The sequence below is a fragment of the Suillus discolor genome (genome assembly GCF_016758755.1).
Source record: "Suillus discolor strain FC423 chromosome Unknown F5147scaffold_19, whole genome shotgun sequence".
NCBI lineage: Eukaryota > Fungi > Basidiomycota > Agaricomycetes > Boletales > Suillaceae > Suillus > Suillus discolor.
The window spans coordinates 535387-553180 of NW_024541266.1; the positions used below are offsets into that span (position 1 = coordinate 535387).

At 48.0% G+C, this 17794-nt stretch overlaps 8 protein-coding genes across 8 annotated transcripts; 5 read left to right on the forward strand and 3 right to left on the reverse strand.

Moving 5' to 3' along the window:
- Positions 1-56: 56 nt before the first annotated feature.
- F5147DRAFT_574297 (S-adenosyl-L-methionine-dependent methyltransferase) lies at positions 57-1876 on the reverse strand (the record flags this gene model as incomplete). The annotated part of the gene is made up of 9 exons (XM_041431210.1): positions 57-250; positions 303-485; positions 546-621; positions 660-735; positions 782-927; positions 977-1217; positions 1273-1381; positions 1431-1688; positions 1741-1876. The coding sequence occupies 9 exons, from the start codon at positions 1874-1876 to the stop codon at positions 57-59; spliced, it is 1419 nt and encodes a 472-aa protein (XP_041294453.1).
- Positions 1877-2193: 317 nt separating this feature from the next.
- On the forward strand, positions 2194-4292 carry F5147DRAFT_110544 (uncharacterized protein). The gene is made up of 12 exons (XM_041428076.1): positions 2194-2262; positions 2314-2370; positions 2424-2452; positions 2500-2517; positions 2571-2576; positions 2630-2679; positions 2736-3035; positions 3092-3170; positions 3221-3303; positions 3351-3468; positions 3515-3844; positions 3897-4292. Coding segments are annotated over exons 1-12 (1323 nt in total). The 5' UTR covers positions 2194-2261; the 3' UTR covers positions 4149-4292.
- F5147DRAFT_110535 (ThuA-like domain-containing protein) lies at positions 4072-5412 on the reverse strand. Its single transcript, XM_041428075.1, has 8 exons — positions 5179-5412; positions 5006-5125; positions 4918-4955; positions 4788-4861; positions 4667-4740; positions 4560-4610; positions 4418-4512; positions 4072-4367 (listed from the first exon to the last, which is right to left on the reverse strand). Exons 1-8 carry the CDS (start codon positions 5372-5374, stop codon positions 4263-4265), a joined length of 753 nt encoding a protein of 250 aa, XP_041294455.1. The 5' UTR covers positions 5375-5412; the 3' UTR covers positions 4072-4262.
- A 1338-nt stretch (positions 5413-6750) lies between these two features.
- Positions 6751-9150, forward strand: F5147DRAFT_633874 (FAD binding domain-containing protein). The gene is made up of 12 exons (XM_041432851.1): positions 6751-6827; positions 6880-6999; positions 7069-7227; positions 7278-7479; positions 7533-7639; positions 7695-7729; positions 7776-7952; positions 8005-8060; positions 8114-8123; positions 8177-8201; positions 8252-8278; positions 8332-9150. The coding sequence occupies exons 1-12, from the start codon at positions 6798-6800 to the stop codon at positions 9022-9024; spliced, it is 1641 nt and encodes a 546-aa protein (XP_041294456.1). The 5' UTR covers positions 6751-6797; the 3' UTR covers positions 9025-9150.
- A 770-nt stretch (positions 9151-9920) lies between these two features.
- F5147DRAFT_794808 (uncharacterized protein) lies at positions 9921-11853 on the forward strand (the record flags this gene model as incomplete). The annotated part of the gene is made up of 1 exon (XM_041443148.1): positions 9921-11853. Exon 1 carries the CDS (start codon positions 9928-9930, stop codon positions 11851-11853), a length of 1926 nt encoding a protein of 641 aa, XP_041294457.1. The 5' UTR covers positions 9921-9927.
- A 332-nt stretch (positions 11854-12185) lies between these two features.
- Positions 12186-14824, forward strand: F5147DRAFT_110780 (uncharacterized protein). Its single transcript, XM_041428077.1, has 2 exons — positions 12186-13008; positions 13069-14824. The coding sequence occupies exons 1-2, from the start codon at positions 12328-12330 to the stop codon at positions 14686-14688; spliced, it is 2301 nt and encodes a 766-aa protein (XP_041294458.1). The 5' UTR covers positions 12186-12327; the 3' UTR covers positions 14689-14824.
- A 123-nt stretch (positions 14825-14947) lies between these two features.
- Positions 14948-15434, reverse strand: F5147DRAFT_688234 (uncharacterized protein). The gene has a single exon (XM_041436891.1). The coding sequence runs from the start codon at positions 15345-15347 to the stop codon at positions 15129-15131; it is 219 nt and encodes a 72-aa protein (XP_041294459.1). The 5' UTR covers positions 15348-15434; the 3' UTR covers positions 14948-15128.
- Positions 15435-15501: 67 nt separating this feature from the next.
- F5147DRAFT_688238 (uncharacterized protein) lies at positions 15502-17560 on the forward strand. The gene is made up of 15 exons (XM_041436892.1): positions 15502-15778; positions 15835-15844; positions 15902-15921; positions 15983-16015; positions 16071-16167; positions 16220-16248; positions 16301-16331; positions 16388-16420; positions 16471-16547; positions 16600-16654; positions 16704-16802; positions 16857-16967; positions 17018-17058; positions 17110-17135; positions 17197-17560. Exons 1-15 carry the CDS (start codon positions 15719-15721, stop codon positions 17336-17338), a joined length of 864 nt encoding a protein of 287 aa, XP_041294460.1. The 5' UTR covers positions 15502-15718; the 3' UTR covers positions 17339-17560.
- The last annotated feature ends 234 nt before the right edge of the window (positions 17561-17794 follow it).

The window sequence follows — 17794 nt, forward strand, 5'->3', positions numbered from 1 at the left end:
ACGCTTATATTTCGAAATTTCGACGTGGATGTGTATTAGCAAATCTAGCGAAGATCTCATTCCGTTTTGACCTTTTTCTTGCGTTTTTTCTTCCTCTTCTCCGGAGCCACTTCCTCAATTTCCCCTTTACGCTTCTTCGACGATTCGGTCTGAGAGAGCACAGAATTATGTTCCCGGATGAAGCACGAAACAAAAAACCCGTTTGTGCCATCTTCGCCCGGGCAGCAACGAACTAGGCTGTCCGCGTCACCTAAAATGCGTCTCACTTTGATTTGCATGTGTCGAGCGGAACGAGTATTTACCTGTGCCCTTCATCTCTTCTGGCTGGCCTCGGCGGTTCCATGTGGGCAGGACGTCGTTCCGAGGTGCAAGCTTGAAATGGCTGCGCTTTGCTTCGTCCGACTGAAGGGCATGGCTAATGACATGCTCGTTTTCTGTCGCGTGAATGCTACAGGTAGAATAAACGATTTTCTGTACATATGGAACTAAAGACGAAATAAGAAGTCATTATAGTTTCTATATCCACTATTCTCCGAACTACTCACATTTCATAGCATGTTTGATCATCATGAGCTGGAAAGCGGCTAGTTTGTTCAACCGGTCTTCTTCCACCATTTCTGTCTCTATGGAAGCGTCAGCTGAGTTGAGCTACAATATACAAGAGACTCGCCATTTTCAAGCAAATAGTCTAGACGATTTACGATACCTGAACCACTGCAGGAAGGATCAAGCAAGCTAGTAGAAGTTAGTAGAAATCGAGGGTGTTCGAAGTAGAACATACATATGGGTTGCCAGTGAATATTTCGGATGGGAAGGGTCGACGGTGAGAAAATCAGCGTTGATGGCTTCTACGTTGCGGCAAGCAGCCTTGGCGAGCATCATTTTCAACGTCGAGAAGCGCCTCTTGTCCTTCTCAAAAGCATATAACTACCACACCGTCAAAAGGTTTAAATTGGAAGCGGGGTATACAGATTACCTTTCCCTTGTTACCCATCAGTGCGCTCAGATGTGAGGTTTTGTTTCCGGGAGCAGCTGTCGCGTCTATCACCACAGCATTTGGATCGTTGCAAGGAGGCGATAGCACAAACGCGGAGAAACACGACGCCTTATCTTGTAAAATAATCTTGCCAGTTTTGTAGGAAGGATCATCGCGAAACTGTAAAGCAGGGTTGAATGCCAGCAGATCTGGTATGTGCTCGTCAATTCCAAACCCTTTGCTGAGACAAGCGGACGACATCAGTACTCAGGAACATTCCAGGACGCATGGCTGACCTCGACGCAAAGGGACCTTGCAGTTGAAAACCACGTTTGGTATAAAATGATATGGCCTCCTCTGTCGACCATATTGAAGTATTGACACGAGCGTAACGAGGGATTTTGGCTGTGAAGATGGTTCACCAAGTGCACTTTTCTATTGGATGTGCTCTAACCTGCCCTGTCGTCACTGGTCTGAGCCAACTCCAGATCAGATTTGACACCTCGTTTTATCTTGATTCGCTGGAGTTCGCTCTTTAGCCTAGTCTTGTGCCTGAAAATGGCTTGTTTGATGGGCCCGTCCCCAGCCTGAATACCATTTGCGAGCAGTGTGTCATGCACTAGCACAAGGGCTAGATTCAAAGAATTGATTTTCTTCCTTTCCTCGGTGAGGAGCTTGGATGCCTGGATGACATCGGAGAGGACAGATTTGTCTGAATGGTGGGTAAATGATCACATCTAATAACGTGATGTGCCGCAACTTACATTTGAGTGTTTCAATGACAAGCGCAGCTGTTCTCGATCTGTTGTTCTCGGGTAAAGTGGCCAGAATGCCTTTGATGGAACCTTCTTTTGCATCGAGACGATTAAGTACTTCAGAAGCCTCAAAGTAGAAGTTCATTGCAGAGCACTATATACAAGTATGAAGGGCATCAGTGCCGGACTAAGAACCTATAGGGAACGGATAAGCATGAGGATACTATAGGTGGGACTTTGGAAAAAGTCAGGTTTAAATGTTCGTCATTTCTGGGCGAGCCCAATAAGACAATGTAGATAATGATTGAAACATCATTCTGGAGATGAAGAACAAGAACTGCAGGCTCACCTATCCTAGTAACATGCACCGAGCCTCAAGCTAAGCACTGAACGCAACCAGAATTTCGAGAGCCAAGTTTTTTTTCTTCAAGGGTTGATAATTCAAACTCCGAAGCGCGTCTTGCCAAAACGCGTGTCACGACGTTAAAATTAACTGTGTCTTCAGTCGGATTTCCTTCCTCGAAAGAAAAAGTTGGTTAACCAAGCTGCCCTTTCTACAATTGACCGCTGACGGTTATGCAGTGCCTGTAGATACCGAGCTTTATGACCTTTTAGGTGTTCCGCCGTCCGCCAGTGAAGGTACGTCCTAGACACCTTGCTCCGATGCGCTTGGCCTGAACAGTTTGCACAAGATGATATCAAAAAGGCCTATCGGAAAAAGGTGCGAGTTCACACTTGATCCATTAACAGGCTCTTACACCTTCACAGGCTAAGGAGCATCATCCCGTAAGTTATTCAGTGATTGTTCTCCAAAATCAGCTGACCATTGCGTTTAACAGGACAAGGTTTGTTTTCATGCAATTACGCTGGCCGTTGCCCACAATTTCCTATAACACAGAATCCCAATGACCCTCAAGCTGCTCAGAAATTCCAGGAAATGGCTGCCGCGTCCGTTTCATCTCTTGCTTCCTCAAACTCATCTGACGGTCACGCCTACCCTCTAGCTACGAGATCCTTGGTGATCCAGAGAGCAGAGCACTATATGACGAAAGTGGGATGGCTGGTCTAGGCCCAGGTTCAGGGGGACCAGGTGGTATGGCTGATGCTGCAGATCTCTTTGCTCAATTTTTCGGTGGTGGCGCAACTTTCTTCGACTTTGGTGGAGGAGGGCCTGGAGGGGGCCCCCACCGACACAAGGGCCAAGATACAGAGGTTCCCTATGATGTTACGCTGGAAGATTTATACAATGGAAAGTCTGTGAAGATGAATATGGCAAGAGAGATCATTTGCAGCACGTGTCAAGGGTATGTGGTGTGAGCTCGTTCTAGATCACCGGTTAATCAAGGTCCCATTAATGTAGTTCTGGAGCCCGGGGTAGCGCCAAACCAAAGGAGTGCGTCAACTGCGAAGGAAAAGGCTGGACTTTCATCCAAACACAGGTGCGAAGCTTTACTACTTTTCGAACATCCTGTCGGATATTTCTTTTGAGATTGCCGCTTCGCGGTATGGCACAGCACGGACGAAATGTACCGAGTGCAGCGGTCAAGGCAGTAAACTAAAAGAGAAAGACCGGTTCGTTCTACTATACATGCGCATTTATGGCCACTTATGATAGGTAGGTGTAAAAAATGTAAGGGTGAAAAGACAGTAGAGGAAAAGACCCGACAAGAAATTTTCATCGAGAAAGGCATGCCAGATGGACACCGGATCGTCCTCGCAGGCGCAGGCGATCAACAGGTGGGTAATACGAATTCTTGAATGACTGTCGATTAATGTACAACAGCCCGGTATTCCTGCTGGTGATGTGATTTTCAAACTCAAAACTACTCACCACGAGTCTTTTGAGCGCTCAGGCAGCAATTTGTTGACAAATGTCAAAATCACGCTATCCGAAGCACTTCTAGGTTTTTCTCGCATCTTGATCAAGCACCTCGACGGAAGGGGCATTCGGGTTTCCAGTCCACCAGGCAGGATTATCCGTCCCGGGGATTCGATAAAACTTCGTGGAGAAGGCATGCCCACACACAAACACCCAGATCAGAAAGGCGACCTGTTCATAGTTCTTGACATACAAATGCCCGATGCCCAGTGGCTACAGTCTGTGAACAAGCCGGTATGTATATTTATAACTATGAAAAGCATTCACTAATTGCTTGATCTCGGAGGCTTTGGAGAGGCTTTTGCCGCCAAAGAAGGATGACATGGACCCAATGCCTGAAATTGTCGATGAAGTCCCATATGAAGAGGGGGATATTGTGGACGTGCGTGCCCGGTCTTTCCCGGCTGGTTCGGACTTCTTTGATCAAGGGTTTGCATCGCAGTTCGGAGAAGGAGACGAAGATGACTGGGAGGACGAAGACGGTGACGACTATGGCGAAGACAACATGGGAGGCGAGCCAGAGTGCAGACCTCAATAATTATTCCTCTGACAGGAACATGCATATTCCATTCCTTTTAATCATTCCCTCTCGCTCTGCATTTACATGTCATTTCCCACGCTGTATACATTTCTCACTGCTCTTGCTCAGGTCTCAGGACGCATTACCGACATTGCCGTTGGCATTAAATGCTTTCGTGGTCTTCGATTGAAGCACCCATTTGATACCGCCCATGACATGACCCAAGAAGAGGTCGTCCTGAGAAGGTTTTGATTACTTTCAATTCAAGACAAGTATACCACACTTACGCTCCATATTTCGATACAATGACCGAGCCCAGTGAACCAGCTGCGACCAGCAATGCCATGGCTTTCAACGCCGGCACCTCGTTCCTGATACCAAGCTACGAGGAATCGAGGCAAGTCGATACTGCTCGGGTTAAGTACTCACCAATTGGGTGGGGAGATCCATGGTGCAAAGTTTTTTCTTTCGCCTGAGGATCTTTAAAATCATTTATTATGGTCAGCACACGCATCTACTCGGTTCATCAACATTACCTTGGTAGCTTGACTCGTCGGCTGTCAGAAGGACTTTGGCACCGACGGCACGAGGGTCCGACTCAAAGTTGTACCTTGGAGAAGTCAGTGTGTTTTAAAGGAGGTTTATAAACAAGCACACATCTCATCCAGCAAGCGCCATTTATCTGGTAACATGACGGTACTAGGGTGCGTCTTGTCCAGGACATCTACAGCCTGAAATGGCAGTATTTGTGAGCAATTGTGTGGCCGCAAAGCCTCTTACGACCTACTGATTCCTGAATCTCAGGGTGGTAGTCGAAATAGGCACCTATGCAAATGTAAAGCATCAGAGCATCGATCCTTCATATCACAACGTACCAATCTGTCTCCCGAAGAAAGGAGTATCGCGAAGGGCGTCTGCGGCGCAGTGAATAGCAAGGAAGTTGCCGCCGAGATTGAAATAATTCTGTAGAGCGACCTTTCCGGTATCATCAAGAACTGGTGTAGAGCCATTAGTTTCCATCTCACTGGTCGTTCAATATCGACTGTACCAATGCCGGAGTTGTTCAAGAACAAGATGGCATCATACTGAGATAAGTTTTCATCTGTGAACTTTGACTTGTCCTCCGTGAAGTCGAACTTTACGTCGAGGGCGGATTCCTTGGCTTTGAGAGCCTCGATAGAAGCCTCGATGCTGTCGTGTCTGAATCCAGCTGTAGCGGAATAGGCGAGTATGCGAGGAGGCATTGTGGTGGTGTTCAAGTTTAGTTAGCTAGGGCGTGGAAACATATATATGCATTATGGCTTTATGCCCTTGTGATTGAAACATCCCAGAGAAGATAATACTTATTTTGCTGCAGCGATGAGCATGGTGACACATTTGTTTCTTCTGCAGGAATATAAGTACAACGTGAGAGATGAATCTGCCAGGCTGCCTCGGGCCGCATGACAGGGCGTAACGCGGGTAGTGTTGTGGGAGAACTATTTTAAAGCAGTTCTGCCAGGTGGCAGATTCAAGGGAAAATCTTGATGGTGACGCGCTCCAAGTGTGTCACTAGTACATTGATATGAGACTCCTCGTCAAGATCCCAAAGTTGCCAAACAAGCTGAGCTGAGCTGTGCTAAAAAAATTCAGAAACTCCGCTCCTTCCAAGAACGGGCCGGCGCTGCTTGTCAACATCTAGTCAACTCAATGCTGATATCTTCAAGTCGAATCTATACCCCCTTCTTGTTATATCTCTAGTGATCTGACTGTCTGATGGCACGGAGTATCCTGTGATTTTCAAAGACTGATGACATGCACCAGGACCGACACTTGTCCTCCAGTCCTTCAGAAAGGAGATTTGCTATGATGTGCTGTTGACTGGGCCGTTGCAGGGTATGGTACAGTTTATCCCCTCGCAGGCAGCTCGAGCAAACCTTGGTATGTTTAGCCCTTATTTCACCCCATGCACTCGACAATGATATATGATATATGATACCCGATGATCAATTGGTTGCAATTGGTTTGCATCGCACCTCAGGTCAGAATTCCTGTGCGCCATCATTTCCTTTGAGGCTGTGCACTGCACCGGGCTATGTCAGCTGTGTCGTTCGCCTGTATCCAAAATTGATAGTTTGCTGATGCAGTGCTGTGCCCCACTACATCAACTACTTGCACCGTCCAACTTGAGTCTAACATCGGCACTCTATCGTGATTTCTTTCTTTGTAATCAGCGTTCTTGAAGCACATTCGGGCGTAAGCATTCCTTCTCCCCTTCCTCCCAATTTATTCAAGTTAATTTTTGCGACTTGCAACATATGATATAGTCCAAGTGCCTGATACATCTCCATTAGATGTCTGCGTACTCAGGCCTCAGGCCTGTACACTTGCACATGACTCGGCTGCATAACAGGTCTTTGCCCTGTTTGACTCGGATGCATTACTATGACACTAAGCGAGTCATATAGTCAGCTGTCGCGAAGTATCTGGTAGCATTTTGACAAATCATCTGATGACGCGTAACGTCGGCGACTGAGGATACTACTACTCTGAACGCCGCGTCATTACCATAGTGCCCGTCCCGATCGGCCTCACCCCTGTCTTATAACAACCTGCTTCTCTCGAGATGCTGATCCAAATCCTCAGAATTCGAACCAACTAATCCTCCTGCCAGTGTTAGTGTTATCCATGAATACTACTCATCCCCCCGTGCTAGTTGTAAGTGACAACCTATGACACATGTTTACATCTCAGCTGAATTCCTTGTTAGGTTGGCGCTGGGCCAGCGGGTCTGGTAGCAGCGTTGACGCTCCTCCAAAACGGTATCTCAGTTCGCATCATCGATAAAGACCCCAACCCTCGCATCGGACAGCGTGGTGCTGGAATATGGGTTTGTGCCACATCCACTTGTCATATCTCCCTGTGGTCTCATTGAATGCATTCTCTATGTATATTGTAGCCGCGCTCCCTCGAACTCTACAACTTCCTGGGTATTTCAGAAGTCAATAGTCTGGGAACACCAGCCCCTGTCATGCGTGGATACAAGCCCGGGACGTTGGAAGTTCTGAAAGACTCATTGATGGTCCCGCATATCGAACCTACTCCAGCAATACCATTCGTGCGCAACACCGTCGCCTGATCAAACCTTCATGCTGATTCGGTTTCTAGTATGTTCCCAAATTAATGGGTCAACAGCTCCTAGATGTGATTCTGCGACGCCATCTAGAAAAGTTCTCTTGTTCCGTCGAGATGGGCACCGAACTCCGCTCGTTCGAGCAGTCCGATGAGGGCGTCACTGCTGTTCTAGCAAAGAATGGCATATCAGAGACTTTTGATACCAAGTGGATCATCGGCGCTGATGGTGCTAAAGGTGAGACGCAACTAAATCTATTGGAATGCACGAGACTGAAAGTGGCTTTGCAGGCATCGTGCGCAAGCAACTTGGCCTCACATTTTTGGGCGAGACTAGAGACGATACTCGGATTGTGACCGGAGATATCCGCTTGACGGGCGTCGGCCTCGATAGACTGGTACGTCCTGTTTTCTACATATTTCATGGAAAGCTGTCCTAATGTAGTCTTGAAGCATTGGCACCGATTTGGAAACTGGAATGAACGAGGGTATGTTCAGTTGAGGCTTGGAGACATGTATATTGACGATATGCAGCCTCTCATTGCGTCCAACAGACGAAGTTGGCGATGACGGCTGGCAATTTTTCCTCTTTGGTCATGAACTAGATTTGGCGAAGATTGCTGAGAGCGAAAAGCTCGTTTTCGAGACTATTGCATTGTTGATACCAACGGAGATTTCATTCAACAAGGTGGTTTGGATGAGCGACTTCCGGTGCGTTTTGTGTTCTTGACTGTGTTGATGCATGTTGATCGGTTTGTTCCAGTGCTAATATCCGAATGGTGAATAAGTTTAGCGAGGGGCGAGTTTTCGTTGCAGGCGGTATGTGGTTCTGTTCCAAATGCGTATGGCTGTACTCACACATGTCATCGTAGATGCTGCTCAGTATGTCTCTTTTGAATGCCTTCATTCCAAACTGCCGCTAACATATATCCAAGCGTCCACAGCCCAACGGGTGGTCAGGTATGGTTGATCCAACTGTTGCTAATATTTGCTCATTTGTCTATGAACAGGGACTCAATTCAGGCGTACAAGATGCAGTGAGTCGGGTAGATGCAGCATGCGTGTTACAACTGACCGCGCCCTACACCAGTTCAATCTAGGATGGAAGCTTGCGCTCGTCCAGAAAGGGCTCGCGAACAAATCTCTTCTCGAGACATACAGCGCCGAGCGTCTGCCTGTGATCTCCGAGATGCTCGGCGTGACCACCTCGATTCTTAACAAGGCAATAGCGTCTGGCGATGCGTCGAGCGGACGAACTCCCATCCTTTTCATGCTCGGCATCAATTGCCGATTCAGCACTATCGTACTCGATGAATTTGTGACCTCGGCCGAGGGGAAGCCTATCAACGCTTACGGAGTGCTTGACGAGGGGCATCTGGAGGCCGGGGACAGGGCGCCTGATGCGCCCAATATGCTGCAGGTGGGGCGCGCAGTGCCTGACGCGACGACGCTTTTTAGTTTGTACAGACCTTGGTACCACACAATCCTTGTATTTGCGCCGAGTCTCGCTGATGCTACCCCGGTCTTGGGTGCACTGGAGACATACGACAAGAGTGTCGTACGATCGGCAGTCGCTCTGCCATCATCGGCATCGGTAACGTCTGTCGCATCTCCTGCTGATCTCGTTCTCGTTGATCAGGAGGGCCATGCTTATTCGGCTTACCTCGTGGAAGCTGGTCAGACGAAGGTGTTTGTGATACGGCCAGACGGAGTGATTGGGGCGATAGTTCATGGTACGGAAGGCGTGAAGAAGTATTTCTCAAAAATATTTGTGGACACTTAGTGGCCCGAATATTCATTCTTTAGCTTACGACTTTTAGAAGAACAGCTTATTCCTGTATACCTCATACAACGTAGTGTATCATATTGGTCACTGAAAATGAGAAAATGAAAGTGATGTGACGGAGAACCACACAGTAATATGTACTAAAATTTTGTGCGAGTTCCATCGCGTTCTTCAAACTACGACGTAGACAGGTTGACTATCAGTTGATCCTCATCATACATCAAAAGTTCACCGAATTATATTGGTAGCAGAATAGTCATCGACCGGTCCCTGGACATCGGGAAGACGAGATTCTTGCTGGCACAGGATATATCTGAGAAACATCCTCAAGCCAGCTGTGGTGTCAAGGAACTAAGAAAAATTATTGGTCGCTTTGGGGACTTTCGAGTCTTTGAAATATACGGAGCTAAAGGGTCAGATAAAACGGCGGTCATATGACTTGAAGTATGTGCAATCTACAATATTGAAGACGACAGGCTTGTGTGTGATCCAGCGTCTTCTTGCTGATGCAGATTCTTGTACATTATGGATCGATACATCTGGTGACTTCCCTACAGAGAAGATCATTCGGCTAGTGCGACATTTTGATGTAGCGGCGTTTATCTCGTGGTGAAAATCTAACGAAAGAAGTATTATTAGCATCAGGTATCTGATAAAGTGTTAGAGAGGTTGCAGGAATCCCCTTCGATGCAGTGCACCATGTCCTGTTCATTCCCTGCAAACTTGTTCGAGGTCCCAGATCTCGAAGTGTCGCGATTCAGGCCTCAGGTTCAAAGAAACTACATATACATAGATGAACTTCTCACCCAAGACTTAAAGCTCAAGGTCGGAGTATGAACGTTTGAACTCGTGTTCAACACTCAAACTTGAAATCGTTCCGCCGCCGCCACTGTTTTGCGTATGGCAGTCTTTGAGTTTCCTCTGCGGTTATTCTATGGACCGCTGATTCTCTGCACAGTCGTATCTGCACGTCCTATCTCAATTATCCTTCAGCGAGACTCATATGGCATTAATTCATCGACGTCAACCCCCGAACCGCTGATTACTGCATGTCTTGTTTCCTTCATAGTTTTGTTGGTTCTTCTTGCTGTGAAGCTTCTCTATATGAAACACCGTCGGCATAGTGTCATCCGTTCTCGAATTCTACAGTCGACTTCCCCTCACGATGTTTCACTGAACTCTCGTTCTTCTCTACTTTCTCTCAAAGCCGCTCAACTGAAGGCATTTCGCTCCAAATGCACACCATTTCTTGCGATCTTCGTCGGATGTTTCGGGTCTCCTGCATGGGAGACTGACATCGAATCCGACTTCAACGCGAACTCGACGAAGCAACGCCGAACTGCATCGTTCATGTATCAACTACATCGGCAGTCCAAGCAGCATTCTTCAAAATCATATTCTGCGGCTCATCGTTCGAGCAAGAGTTCGACTTCTCAGGCACCTCTGTCCCAGGCGCAGCTTTCGCGTTCCATGTCTTTCTTTAGTTTTTCCAGCGAGCATAGTACAGAAGACGCGACAAAGAAATCCAGATCCCATCTTTTACCTAGTACCCGAGCCCTCACATATCCTGCCAAAGCACGGTCGAGAATGACTGCCACTATCGCTCCCCAGAGATATTCACTATTCGTCGATAGCTCAATGTCTGGACAGCTCGGCGACTTCTGCGAGAAATGCGATACCAGTCGTAGCAGTTTCCGGTCTCGTAACTTGTATCAAAGTGGTTGGACGACCTCCGGTGTCGATCTTGGCCCATCTCTGAGGCTTGTTGGGGCCTCAGACGTGACTGCTGTCCCGTACTCGTTCTTATCTGCATTTCCGCCTTCTTTTTATGCTTTATCGCCCCTAACTGGCACTCGCGACTCTCTGCAGCTTTCTAGGCGTCATTCAACAAAATCAATTCGGAAACCTGTCCCTCCTCTCCCGCCATTAACATCTCACAGTCTTTTCAGCCAACAGCCATCATGTATATCTTTGGTCGAGTTACCTGCATCGCTGCCTCCCCCTGCAAGCGTTTCTCGATTGTTGCCTCTTCTCGAGTATCCTGCACCTACCAGCATATGGAACGTTCCTGCCATCACCGATCAGGCGCCCGCCCACTTGTCAAATAATACTCCCCTGTCGCCTAGTAATTCTTCAAAACTCGAGACTAGTCCTCTCGTCTCTCCGAACACTGCTAATTCTGTTAGTACGGTCAAATCGCTTCCTCGTGTCTTGCATACCGCGGATCCCCTTGTATTTGCTGTTCAAAAGATGAAGCGAAAAACGAAGCACAAGCGCTCATCCACTATTAGGTCACGTAGCAGAATCGTGCCCAGTGCATCACCTCTACGCATCATGGCGCTCCCAGAGGATATACCAGACCGTAAGTCTGTTGGAGACACACCTACCAGCGACAAGGAAAATTGTGCTACCGATGTTCCCACGAGCAAGGCTATCGACGATGGCCGAATTCACCGCTTGATGACAGATGCCTCAAATCGGCTTTCTCCAATCCCAGACCAGACTTCTAGCCCAGATGCACAATTCGAGCTACGCTGTCTAAGCCAACCCCTTGATAGAGCATCCTCCGCCAGTTCTGTCAAATCCACAAAGAGCCTGGCCCATTCTGATATCGAGGGATCTTTTAGCGAGGTGTCATCATTGCAAACTCCCAAGTCTGATCGCCTGGAGGTAGACATTGGCATGCTGGGGCTCGATCGTTTCCACTGGTCTGAAGAAAGCGAAGAAATGCTCAAGTCGTGCTCTTCTCACATCAAGAACGATAGCGTGGCGTTGATTTCTCTCTGGGAAGAGGGACAGTGGATGCGAGAGAATAATCAGTGGTGAGAATTATACTTTTCGATGCGTTCAAGACTGATGCGATACAGTTCAGACGTTGTTGGAACAGCCTGGTAGACGTCGGATGAGTGAATTATCGTATTAATAAAGTTTTTTTGGTATCGTGTATTGTATTATCTCGGTTTGTCTCATCACCGTATATGTAGATCAGAATGTCTTGTATGGAAGCTTTCATTAGCAGTAATAACATCGCGGCTCTCCAACTATTGGCTCTGGAACTCGTACTTGTATCTGCGTTACAGCTGGTTGCGACACTAATATTGACACTGACCATTCAAAATTCTCGCGCGCCCGTGATCGAAACATGAAACGAGATGTGATGAAATTTAAAAGTGCCAACGTCGACCAATACGTAGGACGATGCTAAGTCCATTGTGAGACCGCCAGTCACATAACGATGACTCAGTGGGCCCAGCGTTAACATTTCAACACAGACCTCATACCTGGCATCAATAAATACTAATGGTCCATTCCAACCGCGACGATCCAGGGATCCTTTCAAATGTTTTCAGTTTTGTCTCGCGAGAGATTGGCGAGTTCATGATAAATGCTACCGGTCAATCAGGCTCCTTCCCCCCATCTCCACGTCATACCAGCCGTTCAAGAGGCAGAAAAGTCCGCCCTCGTCCTCAAGATGATACGCCCCTCCCTTCGTCACACTCAGGAACGACATACCCCCAACTACACAAAAAACCCTCCATCACAATGCCTGGTTCACTTTTCCCCCGATCAGATTCGCCCCAGCCCGATTCCGTACTGCGTACTCCTCAATCAACTCTCGACGTCGACGCACAAGACTTGGAACCCGGCCCTTCTCCCTGGCGCACTCGTCCCATCGCCTCCGTCCATGACGCAGTTCAACGATTTACCGCGAGTGGAGGGGAAGAAAGGGACTTTTCGCTGTTGGTTGTCAGTAGTCCTACGGGTCCTGTAGATCCGGAGAGCTCAGGCGCCGTACTAGAAACGCCGCATCTGCCCCTGGGTGGTGTTTCGCAGAAGGGGAAAGAACACGCTGTTGATGATGGAGACGAGGATTTAGCATTTATACTCGATCATCACCCCGTGCAAGATAAGGTAAAACAGGATAGGGACAAGGAACGCATTAGAATGTTGGAGGAAGAAGTCAGGATGTTGAAGGAAGAGGTACGTTGTGTCGCACTATTTAGTTCTCTTTTTCGTATGTGCTGACATTTTCTATTACAGCTCTCCCGTCGCCGCCGTTCGCCAACTCCTCAAATCATTCACACCCAAGCCCCAATACCACCTCCACCCCCACCCCCACCACTTCCACCTCCTCCCGGCGTCCGCATTCCCCTCCCTCCTTCTCTAGGCGAAAGCAAGGCCCTTTTCGCAAGTGCGCGCGCTGCCTTACGCCCAACCGACGCCGGTACGACTGGGAGCACAAATGATCTGGCGAGGTCAGCAAGCGGCAAGGTGAGACAACCAACCGTCAACGTTCCTAGCGATAAAATGGCCGCGTTCCTGAATGAGATGAGGACGGTGCGGTTGAGGAAAGTGGGGTCTGCACCTGGACCTGGGCCTGAGGGACTGAGTAGGAGCGTTAGTGATCGACCTGGGCCCAGTGGATTAAGCCGTAGTGTGAGTTCGAGTGCTGCTGGAGTGGACGGGCGGAGAGAGAATGTGACGAGGCGTAAGTCGACGGGCGTGAAAGCGCCTGTTGGTTCAGCCGCTTCCGGTCTCGCTTCTGCGTCGACTAGCTCGTCGAGAACAGCTTCTTTTTCCAACGTGAGTAAAGCAGCATCGACCTCAAAACTCCCTTCCACCTCGAGCATTCCCAGCCCGAAATCTGCTCCAACCGCGTCGAAACCATCATCCTCACACACTTACCCGGCCCCCTCATCGCACGCAACCCGCCCAGCCTTAAATAACAAACGCAAAGCAGATGTCCTAGGCAACTCAGAAGGGAGATCTACTTCCAAACGACGTCCAGGTACTTGTGCGCAAGCTCAATCAGACACGAGCTCTTCATCGTCATACTCAAGAACACACGAATTTGCCGGTTCCACACACTCAAATTTCTCACTCACAGGCCCATCACATACGAACCACTCCTCACTATCGAACGAAACAGACATCACCACTCCCTCTTTATGCTCTGATAACGAGCTTGGAGGGGACGCGGATGGTAGGATGCCGTCGACGCCGCCTGGACCAAGGTCTGCTGCAGCTACAGTTCAGAACGCGCATGATGATGTTATAGAGATCATTGACGTGGATATGGAAGACAAGAATGTTGATATCGAGCCTGCACATAATCATGTCACGCCCTCCCACCCACAAAGCGATTTGTTCAGGAAACGTCCGCCGATGTCGCCGTTGCCTGTACTAACGCCAACGAGGGCGCGAGCGCCTGCGCGTGCCAAGGGGAGGAAGTCTGTGCCGACGCCTGAGAGGACAAAGAGGGGCGCGACGCCGAAGCCGAAGAGTATCATGCTGCTCGACGAGGATGACGACGACGACCAGGATGAACCGGATGAGCTGGCGTTACCCCCGAAGTTGGAATGGCGGCGCGAGGTTCAGCCCAGAGTCGCAAATAATTCGACCGCGGCTAATAGCAAGGGCAAACGACGACTGACGTTAGACGAAGAGCTTGCGCGGGCAAGGTCGTCTGATCGGCTTGTGGAGCTTGGATTAGAAAGTGGGGAACTGTTTGGGACGGGCACTGGGAACAAACGACGGGGATTCTTAGCTGGGGGTGGTGCGGGTGGTGCGCCTGTGTTTATGGGCGCAGGGTATGTTCGGGGTGTCGAGGAGGATGGACTGGACCTGCCAGTGTCGAGGATACCGCGGCGAAGAGGCTAGCATGTTTCAAAATATTTATTGTAATCTTTATCGCATTCCCTTGACTCTCTTGTAATTTCTTGTATAGCTAGCTGTGTGGAAACCCGCCGTAACGACAGTACTAGTGGCGAGAATCACTAGAACTATTCGGACAGCCAGGCTCCTACACTACAGGGTCCGCAATACCCCAGCGGCTTGATGCTTTATTTCATGTTTCCGCTGTTGATGGCATGGAGGAACCGCGGCGCACTGCACGTTTTTTTCTGATGGCTTGATGTTACTCTTCGAACTTTCATGGCGCGCCTGACGAAGTATAGGATTCATAGTCAGACAGGCAAAAATACGTATTAGAATGTGATAATAAACAGAATTGCAAAATAAAGGCAGAACAATAAGACATACAGGGAACAAGTGAGGCTCGCTGTCGATGACCCGGCAAATTCTCGTCCACCAGTGCAGCGCTAGTGAGTGATAAGAATAACAAGTTCCAAGGAAACCTGGTGTAAGCACGCTGGCTTACTAGAGTTCCCATAATCTATATCAATACTGTCTGCGATACTGAAACATAAGCTTTCAGTATCACTGCCTTTTGGTGTAACGGTTGAGCGGACGACAGTCTTGGCCAGTGTTGCACCTGGCAGCTGTGGCCCTGTGGCGAGCGCCAGTGTCATTCGGCTCATCACAAAGCGTTCAAACCAGTACTTGCGGCAGTGCCTATAGAAATAGGGTAAGTGCACACTGCAGGATGAGCGTTTGGAACGTTTGTGCCTGGCCACGTGCCGCCGTCAAACGTCAGTACTTCAGTGTCCGCTAGTAGAAGGTTCAAACCGTACTACGACACCTCACCGCACATGCCGCACATCATGCATCATGTGGGGATCTGTCCGGTCCTCGTTTCACATCATAACTAATGGAACGGGGATTTGAGCTAGAGGATAACTTTTATTTGATGCTATGCCTTCAGTCCACGGTTCCGGCTCGGAGTGCATTCTTAAATTTAAACCTGCATCAATTCTCAGTTGAAATATTCACTTCCTTGTTTCTCCATTGAATGGATTCAAAGTACTCTACAGACGCTATCGCAGCCGCTAGGAGTCTCCAAGTCTTTACGGTAATTCTTTCTCTGGGCAATCTAAACAACCTCTGATGCAAGGCAATTATTTCTAGTACATTTATAGTATGTGCTCCCTCGTTTGACTCAGATCGCCTTCTGCTAACGTAGATGATGATCCAGCGTCGATGGCTACATTCTGGGTACAATCATCATCACCCTTCTTGCTCGAATATTCGTCTTGACCATTCGATTCCTACCCAGACATACGACTATGCCTGTACAATCCATGAGGAGGTGACACAATTAACTTCAAAATCAATATCGTATGCTCATCGTGTACTGTTTCAAGCGGATGTTTTTGTTTTGTTCTCCCTGGAGGAGGGTCAAACTTCTGTACATTGTGACACGCTATGTCCCTTTCCTTCTTTTTGCTGCGCACTTGTACCGTACGTCCTGAGCCTGAATGGATATAAAACTCTATTGACAGACTGTTGCCAGTGAACTTCCTCCCAGACGAGACTTCTGATGTATGTAGACTCGCAATGGACAAGAGCTCTGCTTATTTGAGGGTTAACCTAGACATGTCAATTTGTCAACAACATCTGCTCATGTGCATCGAATTATATTTCGGGATATTTAGTTACTGACCTTTCTCCTTTCCTACAGGTTTCAGCCTTGTATCGATCGTCTGCTCGGAATGTAATTTCTCTATTATCTGTATTGCGAGTGCAAATTTTTGATTTCTCTAGTTTTCTTCATATTCAGGACGTACGTGCTATGGGATAACAATAAGGTCGTTCTGGTAGCCATGCTATCGACTTTTGCAGTGAGTTGTGTGCAGTGGTTGTCGTGGCTTGCTCATACGAACGCAGTATCAGACCATGGTTGCGGGGTCTATTGCTGCCATCTTTTCTGCGACCGCGACCGCGCCATGTATGAATTCGCCTGATTGGCAATTTTTGACTGAGTCTTCATTTCGCAGTCGAGACCAGCTCAATTCCGGGCATCACTGGTTGTTATCAGTCCTCGGGAAGCATGATGCTTTTTGTACCTTATCTTCTTTTGTTCGGATTAGAACTGAGTGCGTCATTGAAAATTGATACATAAAAACACCCTCTGATTCACGCCGATGCAGTGCTTATCTCCCTCACGCTCACATGCGCCATACAAAAGTGGCGTATTACTAACAACGGTCTGTATGGTATTATATTGAAACACAATGTGTTCTATTATGCATGTGGTTTGGGTAAGTACGAGAGCGGAATGACGATTCATCGTTACTCATCGTTTCCACAGTTTTCTCGATGGTGAATATTCTGACATCGCTGCTCCTCGACGTGCGTCATCTGACTATTGAAACATTTTATTTACTTGAATATTTGATACAGTACGCGTATAGTGGCATGCTTCTAGAGTGCGTTTCTGTCAAATTGTTCTGGAAAGCCACACTTACAACTCAAATCGTGTGCGTGTAGTTTCCAATGCGTTGTTCACGCCATACTCGCCACTCGAATGTACCTCCATTTGTGGCATGTCAACCGTAATGGCAATCCTAGTGTCTTCACCTCAATTAATCTCTCCGACCTGACACCCACGACCTATGTTGAGTCTTCCTAACTAGATCAGCTTTCATTCCTTGGAAGTGGGTTAGAAAGAAGGATTGACTCCAGCAATTTTTGACAGCGGGATTGGATGATTGCTTGTGATTAGAAGCATGCAAGCATTGAATTTCCATTCGTTCGATGATCCATCAATGTTGTAAATTGGCTGTAGATTGTCAATTTATGTATCATGTCGTATGCTTCTTACTTAGTTTTGAAAGGGACGTTGGTTATTGGCTGGATGCGAAATCTTATGGCTCTTCATAAAACAATCGAAAACAATCGATCGAACGGCGAGAATTGGCATTATCATCGAAAGAGTCGAGGTTGTCTATGACCTTGACCGACTCTATCGTTGATAATAGCCAACCTAACTGATGGATTTTCCAAGTTCAAGACACTTATCTAGCTTGGTTCAGATCAGATTTTTGACGCTACCCTGGCTAATCGCATGCACTCCAGGTTATGATAG